The following is a 15,826-nucleotide window of genomic DNA, read 5'->3' on the forward strand; positions in this document are numbered from 1 at the left end:
GCGTCCACGGCCCGTGGAAGCTGTGCAGTCAGGTACTGTCTGTGTGTGTGTGGTAAGACAACCTGGTGCTACGTACCGTTAGTTCTTACATGAGACTACTAAATATTTGCTGAATGTTTAGGAATCAGGGATAGTGTGTAGATGGGGGACTCTGACACAGGTGGCGATACAGCCCAGAGAGGTATGTGAGCTGCTGAGATACCCTGGTGTTAGAAGAGGCTCATACTTCCAGGCTGTGCGCTGCTGCTGTAATATTTAATCATCTGGTTTCTTCACGTGGCGAGTTACAGTACTGGTCCCTCGTGCGGGAGCCCAGAAGGTAGCGCTCGAGTAAACCAGCTGCTACGACGCGACAAAATGATAGTTTTCCGGCCGCGTGCGTCCACGCTTGCGACGCACGAACGATGCGTGCGTACACGTTACATGCACGCAAAGAGTCGGGCAATGGGTTCGTTTTACCTGTCGTACAAAGACGTATGAAGTGAACACTTGGTATAGGCAGACACGTGATTTGTGCGCGCGGCTATCGGGTCGCGCCACATGGAACGCGTACTAATACCCCTGTGTCTGTGGCCACGCAGGCTGCTTCAGAGTACGGTGAATAAAGGTGCTTTTGTCAGGAGGGGGGAGGGTTGCAGAGTCTGGGTCGCCGTTGAATGTTCTCTTAGTTCACTCAGACATCGCGCCTCCCTGCCTACTTTCACAGCGTATGTAGAAGGGGAGGGCTTTTTACTAGGTGGGCGGGGGTGGAGTGGGGTGGGGAGCGGTGTGGCAAGGGGGTGGCAGCAGGAAGACAGGGCGGGGCTGCAGGCCAGCCCGTGATCTCATTGGAACGCCTGGGCCTCTTTTTTTTCTTTTAAGCGTGTAGTTTTTGGAAAGGAGTGCGAGGTGCGTTTGTGTGCCTGTGTCAGTTGCCCGAGTCGGCCGCAGACGCCGGGTCAGCCTCCTCCGGGGGCCTGCTGCAGCCCCGGTGTGCGGACCCTCGGTACCCCAGGCCCCAGAGCAAGAAGAGACGCTCCGCTTCGCCCCAGCAAGGCAGGAAGAGCCTGGCTTCTCTGGTGTGTTTTTTTTTTTTTTTCCCCCCCTCATCTTTTTCGGTCCATTTTCTCGTTTTCATTTTTTGCGCTGCTACGGGAGGCGAACGGATCCCGTGGCCGTAGGGACGGGGGCATCTCACGTTGCGCTGCTGCGGGATGGGTGGTGAGCTGTGAATGGCACAACCAGCCAAAGTGTCTAACGGGAGCCGTATTTTCTCTCTCTCCCTCTCTCAGTCTTCCGGCGTGCTTGTGGAAAATGACCCTCTGGGCCCACTGCCCTCGGGATGGGGTAAGTGCCCCTCGCTCTGCTTGTGCCTTTGGCACTGCCTGCACCTCAACAGCTATTTACTACTCTACTCCTACTGTCCCGATTAAGTGCTACTGTTACTTCTGTGGCTAATTAACACTTGTAGTGTTGTGCTCATTAGCACGATAATCACCTCTACAGCTAACTAGCGCTTTGTTGGTCCGGCCGGGGCCAGAAGTCATTATTGCTCCAGGAGTCACGTTTATGGCTAATTACATTTCTATCGTTGCTGCTGGTGCCAAAAATGTGTTACTCCGCTGCTGCATCCGTAACTGATTACCACTTTCGCTGTTGCCGCCTACGAGCATTGAGCCTGACCACCGCAGGGGTGACGGTGGGGAAATGTGCTCTGTAACTGGTTAGATTAGCATGCCAAAATGGTTTGCCACCTTGTTGCAGCTGTGTTTCGGTCCTTTGAGACACTCCGCTTGCTCACTCACATACACATGGTGTTGTCCTGGAAAGACCATTTTTCTGTCACATCGCATTCCTCTCACGTCACGTTTCTTTGTGGATACCTCTCGGAGCACAGGTAAAGTGTAGAAGTTTTCTGATGAACGCGGTAATTAAGTTTTTAAATCAGTGCCATATTTTTATGGATGCTACTGTATCTTTAAAAAAGTCAATTCACATCAAAACATTTTTAGAGTGATGAAGACTGGACAACTAGCAGGTATAAAAGTATTGGCTTAATGGGGAAATGATTCGTTGGATGGGGCAGATCTGTTATGTAAGTCAAATTGTAATTTAAGGCCTTTAAAGTGAAACTGATTGCATAATGATAACAACTTTGATAATTTTTTTTAAAATCTGTAGCAGGTAGTCGTCTTATTATTAAATATGGATGCAAATTCCTTATGTATAAGTGGTGCCGTATAATATGTGCAATGGTATGATCACAATGTTTTCGGCTTTTGATTGTGCAAACCGTTATTTGAGTGATTTGGCCCTTAACTTTCAGAGACGTCACTGATCTGCGTCAGACACACGGCACAACAGAAGTAAAACTTCTTGCTTAGATCACTGCTCTCGTTCCTCCGGTTCCGTCCACAGTCAGCAAACGGGATCTCGTTCGGTCAAGTTTATGCAAATTTTGCATGACCCCTTTACACCTTCGCTGCATGAAACTCACTTGGAAACAGAGGGTCTAAATGAGAAGGAGTAAAAAGAGGGGTGAAGAGAGGGGGAAAGACAGACACACAGCATGTGGAAAAGTAAGACAGTGATAGATGGAACACGGTTATAAAGAGGAGCACAGAACAACCTTTGGTATGTCTCTATTTAAAGCCTAGTGCAGCGGTTATGTTTTTATTCTCATCCTTACTTTATTAAGATTAAAAATTGTTTCAACGGAAACACAAAAGATACACCCACATATGTAACTAATTATTTCTATAAATGTACATGCACCAGATCATACTCATGTATCTAAAAAAAAAAAAAAAAACACTTTTTTTTTTTTTTTTTTACAGCACGCATACTTAACACCACAAAAGAAATACAGCAACACAGCTGAATGCACACAGTCTTATATCAGTATACATATGAATGGTATGTGCTCACACTTTTACTGCAACCTTAATTTATTTAAAATATATTTTGGTTAAATCTTTAGTATGCGATATACATTTTCAGAAAGTCTTTCTTTCACTTTCTCAAGTTTATACTTGTGGTTTGTGCCTTTGTAGGAGAGATTAGGGCGATGGAGGGGCTGGAGAGGCAGAAAGAAGGACAGGATGAGTGAGAGGAAAGGCAGGGAAGAGGAGGCAACCTGGCTCAGCTCTGCCGTCAAAGCGCTACCGTTCCTGCTCCCTTCCCACCCGGCCGCTAATGAGAACAAGATGTCAGACAGAGCTCGGTTTGCGAATTGAGGGAGGGAGACGGGTGCGGGATTTATCCCCCCTCGCAAAAAACCCTAAATTAAATGCAAGTCTGCATGCTCTCTTCTCCTTATATCTCCCTTTTTTGTAATTCTGCTCGTTTTGCTCTTACCCCATAACTCACTCAACAACAAACTAGAGCATCTTATACTCTGGAAGTTTCTTTTTTTTCTTTCTACGTGGGCGCCAGCGAAATGCCTCATGGAAACATTAGTTTTTGACCTTGGGCGCTAAATTTGTCGTCCTTTGACCCTCCCCCCCACAAACTGTTCCCTGCCCCTCATTTCAATTTCAGCCCAAACCGTAGAAACGCAGAAGGGACAAAAATTGGTAGAAGGTGAACTATCCTCTTGTGCAGCAGAACGTGGAACTTGGAAGTGAAATAAGAAAGCATACGTTAAGAACATCACATTGTGCTGTTTTTCTTCCGGGACTCCAGGTGGTATATTTTAGTATGTATGTTCAGTGTTGAACTTCATTCCACGAGGCAGGCAAACATAAACAAAAAGTGTTTTTCACAAGTTATGTTTTTGATACCAATTTTTTTTTTGTATATAAATGTATAATTACAACTTTTAGACAACTTTTTCTACATATATATCATCATTTGGCACCCATGCCCATTTCTTTCAGATGAGGGAAGGTTTTCACAGTGTGTTTTAGCCTGCTGCAGCCTGCAGGGAGAGCGCAGCTGTTCCTCCTCGAGTCTCCCTACGTCCCCACCGTTACGATGTAAAATGGCCACGGCGGCGTACTTCTTAGACAACCGAGTATAGGATGAAAAATAATTGCGTCGGGGAAATGTATTTAATGCTGAAACTTCTTATTTTTGTTCATGTAGTTTTGCGTTATGAATGGTCGTTAGCCGAAGTTTTTATACAGAGAGGCTTCACAGATTTTAAATAATAAATGAGCATTGGTACGGGATAAATGTTACGGTTCGTAACGGCTAAATAACTGAATTGAATTATGAACTGCATTGCTTTGCAGCTCAGATGAAAATGCTTGAAATTAACTTGTTCACATGAAATTAGTGAGGGAAAAAAAAAAAGTGTGTCCCTGCATATTGTGCCGTTTCCGTAATAGATGGACAGAGTATCAGTTGTATGAATATGGGACTGTTGGTTTAAGGGTCTGGTGTGTCTGCTAGGTTCTGTTTGCTCGACGATGCGAGCGAGGAGCGGGAGTCCACACATTGCTCCTCACTGGCTCTCTTCTCTTGATTCACTTGCAGAAAAACGTCAGGACAATGGGCGCGTGTACTTTGTCAACCACAATACACGGACCACCCAGTGGGAAGACCCCCGGACCCAAGGGTGAGTTTAACACTCGGTGTGATACGGCACACCTACACACCCAACGTCATGCGAATCCTTCTCAGTTGGACACTGTTGGTTATCAGAATCAACGTTTGGTGACGTTTTTGTTCGTGTTTTGGATACTCTGCAGGTTCTGTGATTATTTCGCTATACCGATTTATATTTGTATACTGAAAACATAGCCCTCTCCATGTCCTTCATGCCCTGTGCAGGATTGGTGTCTGTGTGTGAGCATCTGTATGCATGTGTTGGCGCATGCCTGTGTGTGGGTGGAATGTTCTGGTCAGCTCTTTGGGCTGGGCGGGTGGAGTCCATACACTCAGTCTGACCAGAGCACAACAAACAGCATTTAGCTGCATCTCTATGCATGTGAACCATTTTATCGGTTAATTGCTTGATTTTTTTTTTTTTTTTTTTTTTTTTTTTTTTAAATCAGTCTTAATTTTTTTTATTAAATACATACCTTATATATTTTGTTTTACTCCTTTTTGTGTCACTTCACACACTACAGGGGTGTATGTAGGGCCCTCCTCACTGCATTCTCCTCTCTGCAGGATGATCCAGGAGCCCCCTCTCCCCCCAGGCTGGGAGATGAAATACACCGCAGAGGGTGTCCGGTATTTTGTGGACCACAATTCCCGCACCACTACTTTCAAAGACCCTCGACCAGGGTTTGAATCAGGGTAAATCAGGGTATTTTCTAGGGTTTCAGACATCCTTGTGTGCCGTAAATGTCACCCCAAAGGACCTTACTTTTGTGGGCCAATGACACATCAAGTCTTTTACGCTTGGATTGTCAGTACCCCTGAGCAGAGAGAGTGCGAGGAAACAGTAGCGTGGTAGTAAGTGGTAGGCTGAGGCTCTTATTGTTACTTTTGCAAGTTTGCTGTATGAGCTGACATTCATCTCACTGTCCCACAGCACAAGCACACACATATATACAGGAACACACAGAGCCTTCCTGTCCTTCCCACAAGAGAGCTGGAGTCTTGATTTCAAGTCTGCTCTTCACAGCCCTGAGCAGACTGCCAACTTTGCGTTGTGTTAGTATATGTGCCTTTTCATGAAGGTGCATGCTGTGTGTGTGTGTGTGTGTGTGTGTGTGTGTGTGTGTGTGTGTGTGTGTGTGTGTGTGTGTGCGCGCACCCAGACCCACATGCCTGTGCAGGCACACACACTAAGGTCCACCAGTTGTATTTTTAGTTTTGTGGTTATGGGGGGGGTTTCAAGACTGACTTTTCATTTTTGATATTGCGGCTACAGGGGGAGGAGGGAGGGACACACAGAGAAAATGAGCTCGCTGAGCAGACTTTGTAGCTGTAATCAGAGCTGCTGCTTCATTGCTCCAGACATCCCATCTAAGACAGGGGCACTTTCCAACTGGAACAGCCGCCAGTTATTAGTGGTCACTAGCTCTTCCCCACCTCCCTCGCTCCTTCTTCTCCCGCTTTGTATCCCTACACACTTTATGCTGACAACGCACATATGCAGCTGATGCAAAGGGTCTTACTGTGCAGCCCAATAGTTCTTAGCGCACAGCTGCAGACAAGCTCTCATCTCCACCTCTTGGGCCAGATCCCTATCCTTACTGCACAGCTGGAGGCAAGGCTTCATCCGCACCATCGGGTAAAGCCCTCTTCTTTACTTTGGAACTACAGTAGGCCTGCCCCCCCCACCACAGGGCACAGGCAGCTGCACAGTTAGTTTCGCTCCGCTGCTGGGCCCAGCCCAGACCTCAGTGCACCACAGGCTTTACCTCCACCACCGGGCCGGGCTCCAGTCCTCAAGTGTGCAGCTCCAGACCAGAGTTTGTGCCCACACATGGGCTCAGGCCCCAACCTCATTTCCTGCTGTTCCACCATTCAATGTCCTGTTCTTTCATGATCTGATTGGTTTGCCACTCTGTCTGTGATGTTTATGTTTATTTATAATTGAGCAGCATTCGCCAACTTACCCACAAAGCCTTCCTTTGCCCTGTTTGTGGTGTTTCTTTAATATTGATATACCAATACACTAGCAAGAACATAATGTGCCTCTGTGACTGGATTATTGTATCGGATAAATTGATGGTACAAACGCAAGAAAATAACCGCATCGTTTCGAAATCCTTTCTCTGGTTCTGTTTGATTTTCAGTGTTAGTTACAAAGTTAGAAAAAATGTTAGTTGTGTAGTATGTATGTTCTCTTTGGCTGTATACCATAATGATATACTGTATGTACTGGCTTATACTGCACTGTAGACAAAAAATGTTGAATGTCTTTTGTGTAACATTTAGTTTCATGACACCACATCATTTTTTGCGTCACTGCACAGCTCTTGGGTTCTTCCACCAAAATTACTCTTGCAATGTTCAGCATGTTGCATTCATCCACAAATGCCATATAACCACTCACCGGTCACAAATGGTGCCTGTCATAGTCTCTGACGAAAGCAAGCAGTGCTATTAATCATAAAGATCACATAATCCCTGAAATCATTGATCGCTGTTAATTAATGGTACGTCAGTGAGGCCATGGTTCAGGTGACACTGAGTTCTGTAGATGCAGAAAAATTGGCCTAAATTTCTTTGAGTTAATGATGAAATAATTCTGTACACTGTTTTCATATTTTAAGATTAAGGGTCTGCTTAACACCCTTCACCTTCTGATGCAATACTTCCTTGTTTTACCATCTACAGGTCAAGGCAGGGTGGCTCACCTGGAGCCTATGATCGCAGCTTCAGATGGAAATATCACCAGTTCCGCTTCCTGTGTCATGTAAGTTTTTGTTTGTGCGCTTGGAAGAAAAGACAGCACGCATAATATTTATTTCAGTGGCCATGTGTGATTACACCTTGCATGCTGGTGTTCCTGCAGTCCAATGCCTTGCCCAGCCACGTGAAGATCAGTGTATCCAGACAGACGCTGTTTGAAGACTCGTTTCAGCAGGTAAGATAGGTAGACCACCTGGACCTGAACAGAGGATCATTGTACTGCAACTCAGTGTATTTCAAAGGTACTTCTGAACATGTGAGGACTCAGATGTCTCGGTTTGTGTGACGGTGGTCTTCCTAGATCATGAACATGAAGCCTTACGACCTGCGCAGGAGGCTGTATATCATAATGAGGGGAGAGGAAGGGCTTGACTATGGAGGCATTGCCAGGTGAGGGAAATCATTTGTCCTTCCTTCACATCACACTTGTGTGACTTACCTGTCCTTTGCCTTACCTGTCTGTCTCTAACTTTCTGGCATTTCATGCATGATTATACTCTGATTTCTCTTGTCTGCCTTTGCCTGTCTGACCTCTCCTACATGTTTTTACCTATCATCTGCCTTACCTATCTGTCTCTGTTTTCTGAGCTCCACTGTGTATTTCACCTGTCTGCCTGCCTCACGTGAATGACATTGACCGTCATTCCTCTCCTACGTATCCCCACTATCACTCATATACTGTACCATATCTTCATCGGTCCAGCTGTTCTCTAACCCATCTTCTTCTGTCAATGAAGATGTCTCTCATTGTGGGTGTTTGTGCTGGGGGCCGTAGTCACATTGTCCAGCGTGTCCAGCTTTGGCCGTGTCATCAATGGGACCCTGGGCCTTCTTCCCCCTCCTCCTCGTCTTCCCGGTGGTCTCTGTGTGTGCGTGTGTCTCTGTCTCCAGTGTCTCGCCAGTGGTTTTACCCTATGGTAGGTTACGTCATGCTGTTCTACCACAGGGTAGAACCACGGACGGGATGTTAGGAGGTGTCCGCGTGATCCCTGGACTGCCATGCCGGGTGGGGGGCCAAAGTTGCGTGTTGGTGGTGGGCGGAGCTTCATAGTGTTCATAGTCTTTATGCATTACATGTAATCTGTCCCCTAAGGTGCTACATATTTCTGTGCGTGCCTGTCTGTGTGTTTGTATCTACCTGCGTATCTACATATATAGATGCCTCTGTGTACCCGTGTGTACTTCTGTGTATGTTTGAGTAGATGTCTCTCTGCATTTGCATATTCCCCTTTGTGTGTTTGTTTGTGTCTTGCAGACTATGTGTTCGTTGTCTGTTCTGGTGGTGGAACTATTCTTAGCGTTTTCTGCTCTTATGTTCCAGTTAGATGTAAAGGAAGATTTTACTTGAATGTGCAGCCAGTTTCTGCTCTTTTTGTACCCATGATCTGTATGTTTCACAATGCTGAAGTCAGGGGTCTTGAACCCTGGTCCTGGCAGACCCCTGGTCTTTGTCGCAACTAAGCGCTTTAAAAATGACAGTTGATTGTGTTGTTAAGTGAAGAACTGCACGATTAAAGTATTTACATTCATTCGCTTAGCAGACGCTTTTGATCAAAGTGACGTACATCTCAGCAAAAGTACAATTTATGCATTACATTATATTACATGTATAATTTTGTATATGCATTACATTACATTAGTACCAAAGCAATGTAAATCCAGTCAAATTTGCCAAAGTGCACAGTAACATTTTAACTTATATTCTACCAAATTTGTATTATTGAAGGAATACTGTACCTGTAATCATAAAATTACTAGTAAATATTGTTATTTCTTAATAGTGGTTATGTCTTCAAATAACAAAATTATGTGACCTGTTTAATGGATCTTAATGCTTTTCAACAATTCAGTGCTTTATTTATCCAAAATAATTTTTTTTCAAGAAAGATCAGAATAATTGAAAATTGCATTTGCACACCTCCATCAGTTGTGTTGGATGTTTGATTGCTTCTTTGACAAATTTCATTTTCTTGTCATTGAGACCTTCAACTGCATGTTTGATTCAGTGATGTTTCAGTTGGACAATTCATACAAACACATCAGTAAACTAAAAAGATCTCAGTTGTAGTGAAAGCCATCATGCACAGGGGTTTGACTGGGCCAGGTTTGAAAACTTCCACTATATAGATCTTTGCCTGTTTGTATAACTATGAACAGCTTTAATGGACATGAATATTAATGGTTCCTGCAAAAATTGACAAATGTGCTGTTATCTTATTTATCATCATTGTTTTTTCTTTTAAATTTGTTTTAAAATAGAAATACTCTCATAAATACTTACCTAATGAAATATAGATGGGGTCTTTTGATGTGTGTTCTCGTGTATGAGACATTTGTGAAAATGTTTATTTTGTATTGTTTTGTACATTATTGCTGTATTTGATTTGTTTTTTGAATATGAATGTTTGTTTGCATTTCAGCACCATGTACCATTCTTGATTACTGTTGACTTCTGATTTTTTTTTTTTTTTTTTTTAAAACCTATGTACTGTTTTGTCACTTGATGGAGATTCGATATAGCAGTGTCCACATTGGTTTTGTGTAACTGCCGTTCATGTTGACAGTACTGCAGCGTGTATGTGTGTGTCCATGTACCTGTGCCCCACTCGGGCGGGCATTGTCTCCTGCTGGTGTCCTGCCACACATAGATAAATGCTCATAGAAAATATGCAGGTCTAATCTCCACCTTCTACAAAGTATTTGCATACAAAAAAACTCTTATGCAACATTTACTGTCCATACATAATAGTAACCTCCCACTGCCACTTATACAGACAGCATTCTGCATCCATCCAGATTTCTCACAAGAAATGTTATACCCTGTCTTCCCCCACATAGAGAATGGTTCTTCCTGCTGTCTCACGAGGTCCTCAATCCCATGTACTGCCTCTTTGAATATGCCGGAAAGAACAACTACTGCCTGCAGATCAACCCAGCCTCGTCCATCAACCCCGACCACCTCACATACTTCCGTTTTATTGGACGATTCATCGCAATGGTGAGCCCTCCTGACACACATGGTCTGACACACACATTCACATGCACAGTTCTCACACTTGTTAGTCATAGCTTTCACTGGCACCAGTACTGTTTATTACTAATAGCTCCAAATGAGCTCTGGTATCATTACGATAAAAGCTGAAATAACTAAGATGCACTGTGTGATATGCCAAGTGATTGGAGGAATTGCTGCAATGTTCTCCCAAGGTATGTTGACTGCTATCACTTCACTTTGTCAGCACAAGAACTGGATGGTATTTTTCCACACTTCAGTGTGTGTGTGTGTGTGTGTGTGTGTGTGTGTGTGTGTGTGTGTGTGTGTGTGTGTGTGTTTTTACCCACTGGAAACTGTCCCTGTACCAACTTGAAACACATCTGGACCCTCTCTGGGACATTGTCCAGCGAACACAGTCCCCCACCCTCAGCCTAATTTGTCCCACACCCCCGGGCCAATGGACCATGACTTCACCGCCCCACCCAGCCCACACCCTGCTATATTTAGTCAACAGATGTACTCCTCAGTCTCTCCTTATTCTCAGTCGGTCAATGTTTTACTGTACCTCAAAACACCCCTTTTACACGCCCCCTCTCAGTGCCCCCAGATCTCATGAGGAGCCTTCGTGTACGTTACTGTTTTGCTTCTAATTTTTATTTAATCTTTCTGTGCCTCTCTTCATTATGACAACATAGTGAAGTGAAGTGATTCATAGTTTCCCTGAGGCCCTTCTTTGTCCTGCTAACTTACTTTGATAACACACCAGTGACCCTTCTATCGAATTAACTCTTCCACATGTCACTGCTACCCTTTTGTTAAACTATAACTATACTTCACCAGCTATTTTTTCGTAATTTGTTTCTTCTTTCTTTCCCTTTAGTTGTCCCCTGACATCCTCTCAGTTTCTCTCGCTCATTGTCTGTCTGTGCCCTTCTCTGTTGCTCTGTCCAGAAGACAGACCCGTTCCCCAGTCTAGCAGCAGACTGTGAGTCACCCTAGAGAGGGTGTCTGTGTTGTTTTTGGACACTATTATACTGGGGCTCTGCTATGCTGCTGTTTCAGACACATTTTTCCCCCACCAGTCCGGTACTGACTAAATCACACTCCTCGCTGTTTGGGGTTTTGGGTCTCTGTTACTGGAAGTGAGAGAGAGAGAGAGAGAGAGAGAGGCAGTGCATTGGTATGTTTGTTCCTGGGTGTGAATGTGTGTCGGAAAGGTCTTCAAATAAAATTATATGGAAACCAAAAATAAAATGAATGAAAATAAATTGGAGAAATACAGTCGTTAACAAAGTGCCTTTGTTTTTCCTTCTGCTTCCCGACCCGGACCCCCATTCCCCACCGGCACACGTTTGCAGGCGCTGTATCATGGGAAGTTCATTGACACAGGCTTTACTTTGCCATTCTACAAGCGTATGCTCAATAAGAAGCCGACCCTAAAGGACCTGGAGTCAATTGACCCCGAGTTCTATAACTCCATCATGTGGGTCAAGTAAGTACACCGTCTCAGCTTGTTTTTGTGTACCTCTGCATGTCTTGTCTTTTGTTGCGCGTCTCTCCCGTGTTTCCCCTCTGTCTCTCTCCGTCACACTCTGTCTGTGTGACTGCACCAAGAACAGTGTGCAGGCATTGCGGTGGAATGGAGAATGTGCATATAATGTCTGTGACAAATCACTTACGGTATATAATTTGTCACTGTGATGTATCAATGGGCTGATGTTTGTGAGTTTTTAAAACCACAAATGATAAAAATGTACCTTTGCCTTCAGTAGTCAGCACCTTCCCTCATTTGCAGGAAAAAATTTGTAAAACAGCTAAAACATTTAGATTTTTTCTTGAAAAGGCAAAAGAAATAATTCTAATGGCTGCTGCTAGTTACTAGTTTGATCATTTGCTGTGATTACATAATTGGTGTGAAACACAGTGCACAGTGGCCCACTTGTTGGGCTATTTTCCTGTCAGATAGATGGATGGTGCCTCGCTCAATGACCCCTGAGACTGGGGTGTTACCGCTAAAGCGCTGCAATCCTTCACCGGCGACGCACATCGCTTCTGCTTGAAATGTTTCCACACATTATTTTCTTTTCATTGGTTTGCAAGCTAAGCACATGTTAATTTCTTCCAGGCTGAGATAACATTTTGTTTTATACGTTCACACAGGCACAGCGAGCACCAGTTTGGCTTCTTTGCGTTCTTTAAGTCATATCGAGAACCTGCTGTCACGAACTCATTTGCTATCCTACTAAATAAATCTATCGTTCCTCAACAACACTGAAAATTACACTTATGAACACATAAATCCAGATTTTGGAATGTTTGTTCCTCCCTTTGACAAAGAAGGCAAGACCAAGTCAAGCAATCAGTACACTATTCAGAAATGGGTTTAGCTTTAGGTTTTTTTTTTTTTTTTTTTAAAAGTTGCTTTTCTCTTCATGTCATAATAGATAATCTGTGTTTCTGATGTTTGTGCAGGGAGAACAATCTAGAGGAGTGTGGAGTGGAGCTGTACTTTGCTCAGGACATGGAGATACTGGGCAAAGTGTCCACGCACCAGCTGAAGGACAATGGCGAGAACGAGCTGGTAACCGAGGACAACAAGGAGGAGTATATCAGGTAACCTCTTAGTAACCTGTCTCTCTTTTAGTCGATATGTCCATCAACCCAGCTGTAAAGCTAGCAATCCATCATACCTTTGTATCGCAATATAATTATTCAGTTAACATGGGAACAAGCTCCATTTGTGATCTTGTCTGATTGCTCTTTAAAATAATGGCTTCTGTCCTGTTTACATTAATTCTGGAACATGAGGCAGGTTTTTTTTTTTCCCCCCCCCCAGAAGTGCGACAGGAAGATATGTTGCCAGTTAATACACCCATCTCTGTCCCTCCCCTGTCCCTCCCTCCTTAGCCTGCTTACGGACTGGCGTTTCACCCGCGGGGTGGAGGAGCAGACTAAGGCCTTCCTGGATGGGTTCAATGAGGTCGTGCCTCTGGAGTGGCTCCGCTACTTTGACGAGAAGGAGCTGGAGGTGAGAGAGGCTTATGGGCACAAGGTGCTGGGGCTACAGCTAACGCTGTGTGTTGGAAGCTTCTCTGGAGTCCTCTGTGACAACAATCAGTGCAGATGTACACAATGTGGACATGTGACAAACACATTCTGATAGATATCACAGGTGGAACAAAAGCCTTGCACCTTTCTCTCTCCCACTCCCTCCCTTTTTCTCACCACATCTCGCATGCCCTTCCACTCACTCTTGTTTCATCTCCTATTCAGCTGATGCTGTGCGGAATGCAGGAGGTGGATCTCAGCGACTGGCAGAAGAACACCATCTATCGCCACTACACCAAGAACAGCAAGCAGATCCACTGGTTCTGGCAGGTAGTACCTGTCACACCAACCTGTCCCACATCATGTGTCCAAATAGTGTTTTTACAGCACAACTTGTTTGTGTCCGTGCATCTCTTGTGAGTTTTACCTACATAACTACATGTCTGAGTTGCCTTTGCTCATTCTTGTGTGTACGTATGTCATACAACTAACTGCATTGTCTTTTGCTGCTTCCTGTTGCTCACTTGTATAGTCTGTTCATATGATAGATGTACACATGCGGCCTACATCATCTGCATGCGACCTTTCTGCTGTGGCAGGTGGTGAAGGAGATGGACAATGAGAAGCGGATCCGGCTGCTGCAGTTTGTGACGGGAACGTGCCGTCTGCCCGTCGGGGGTTTTGCGGAGCTCATAGGTGTGTGGTAGCACTCCAGTTGCGCTGCTTCGTGGTCATCAGCAGTGTCTTTGTGAACAGGCCATGTGGTCACAACTGTGCTTGTTACATACTCGGTGTCCCCCACGTGGTTTTTACTGCAGGGAGCAATGGGCCACAGAAGTTCTGCATCGATAAGGTGGGAAAGGAAACCTGGCTACCCAGAAGCCATACCTGGTGAGTGTTTGTCACCAGTCTCAGGTTACAGTATCATCGACTGGATAAGGTTTGTTGGTTACAGACTCACTTTGACTGGGGAATATTTGGAACATATATGGATCATGTTTGTCGATGTCTCACCATCCTTCTGCCAATTGTCATCCTCCCTCCTCCTCCTCCTCCTCTCTGCCTCTCTCGAATTCTCTGATTCTGTTTCAGTTTCAATCGTCTGGACCTGCCACCCTACAGGAGCCTGGAGCAACTAAGAGAGAAGCTGCTGTTTGCCATCGAGGAGACAGAGGGCTTTGGGCAGGAGTAAGGGGGTGGGAGGCAGGGCCAGGAGGGAGGAGGCAGGGTTAGATGGAGAGCGAGGGTGCTGTAGGGATGGGGATAAGTTGAGTAGCTACTGCGTGCACTCACATACAAGCCATATGTCCCTCTGGAATCTTTCAGAGGGTTTGGACCTCACAACTCACCTCCCACTGGTCTCCAGCATCAGGATGTGATCTCTGGACTCAACACCCCACACAATCTCTTCCTCTGTCTTCCTCCACTTTCTGGCAACAGCTCCTCCTTACTCACCAAGATGTAAAAATGCACAATACACAAAGTTTCCGCAAATATAAACCATTGTATTGACGGCAAATAACCCAGCTGCAGCTAATGTATCATATATTCATATCTTTCAGAAATAAACTGAGGCAGCAGAATTGTTCATAAAAGCAGGTGGAATCTTACTGAAATAAACAATTTTCTTTTTTTCTCATAATGCAAAGTCTCATTGTAAATGTAATAAATCAATAAATGAGAAGAAGAGCAATGTGTAAAATTGTGTGTTTTATATGGGCTATTTCTACGTGGAGCCCATGGTGCGTGTAAGTTTACTATACCCCTGCTGTAGTGTGATCTACCTTTTTTGTGGGCTGTTTAAATGTGCTATTTACTGCCCTCTTGTGGACTGTGCTGGAATAACAGTACAAGATTAGCCGCCCGAAACCTTCCAATGCAGCGTAGTCTTTGCAATTGATAATTCCCATTGAGCCCAATCATCAATACATCGATGCGCTATTAATAATTTCCAGTGCTGCAGAAACTAAAGGGGGAATACGGAAAACTGGGAGATGGCTCAGCAGCACTGTTAGTGTAGCTAATTTAATGTGAACTTTTTGGGGAGGTGCTTATTCAAACATTTTTTTCAGTAACCACATTGTTTGTGTTATTTCAAGTCATGACTCATTTTTGTGGAAATATGATTCAATTATCCACCAGTCAAAAGCCAACAGACACAATCTGATTTCTGTACGACTGGTACCCTGTCGGGGGGCGTGGTGGCGCAGTGGGTTGGACCGGGTCCTGCTCTCCGGTGGGTCTGGGGTTCGAGTCCCGCTTGGGGTGCCTTGCGACGGACCGGCGTCCCGTCCTGGGTGTGTCCCCTCCCCCTCTGGCCTTACGCCCTGTGTTACTGGGTAGGCTCTGGTTCCCTGCGACCCCATATGGGACAAGCGGTTCTGAAAATGTGTGTGTGTGTGGTACCCTGTCAAGAACTTTCTAGTGGGGTTAGTAAACATGCTGTAAGGACTGGGGGGCTAGATAGTGCACAAAGAAATGTACATT

At 44.8% G+C, this 15,826-nt stretch overlaps 1 protein-coding gene across 4 annotated transcripts in view; it reads left to right on the forward strand.

Moving 5' to 3' along the window:
* Positions 1–14,807, forward strand: part of wwp2 (WW domain containing E3 ubiquitin protein ligase 2) — a 34,702-nt gene extending 19,895 nt beyond the window's left edge. For 2 of the 4 annotated variants that reach the window (XM_018739410.2, XM_018739411.2), the window contains exons 11-24: positions 1,272–1,326; positions 4,459–4,540; positions 5,098–5,226; positions 7,222–7,300; positions 7,400–7,471; positions 7,598–7,686; positions 10,135–10,294; positions 11,650–11,783; positions 12,764–12,904; positions 13,199–13,319; positions 13,565–13,669; positions 13,939–14,035; positions 14,158–14,230; positions 14,432–14,807. In XM_018739410.2, coding sequence (XP_018594926.2) covers positions 1,272–1,326; positions 4,459–4,540; positions 5,098–5,226; positions 7,222–7,300; positions 7,400–7,471; positions 7,598–7,686; positions 10,135–10,294; positions 11,650–11,783; positions 12,764–12,904; positions 13,199–13,319; positions 13,565–13,669; positions 13,939–14,035; positions 14,158–14,230; positions 14,432–14,531 — 1,437 coding nt within the window. In that variant the 3' untranslated portion in view covers positions 14,532–14,807. Of the gene's footprint in view, positions 1–840; positions 1,059–1,271; positions 1,327–4,458; positions 4,541–5,097; positions 5,227–7,221; positions 7,301–7,399; positions 7,472–7,597; positions 7,687–10,134; positions 10,295–11,649; positions 11,784–12,763; positions 12,905–13,198; positions 13,320–13,564; positions 13,670–13,938; positions 14,036–14,157; positions 14,231–14,431 lie in introns of those variants that run through there. The other 2 variants (XM_018739413.2, XM_018739412.2) reach the window with 2 other exon arrangements.
* Positions 14,808–15,826: the final 1,019 nt, after the last annotated feature.

The sequence above is a fragment of the Scleropages formosus genome, chromosome 7, assembly GCF_900964775.1.
Source record: "Scleropages formosus chromosome 7, fSclFor1.1, whole genome shotgun sequence".
Classification (NCBI taxonomy): Eukaryota; Metazoa; Chordata; class Actinopteri; order Osteoglossiformes; family Osteoglossidae; genus Scleropages; species Scleropages formosus.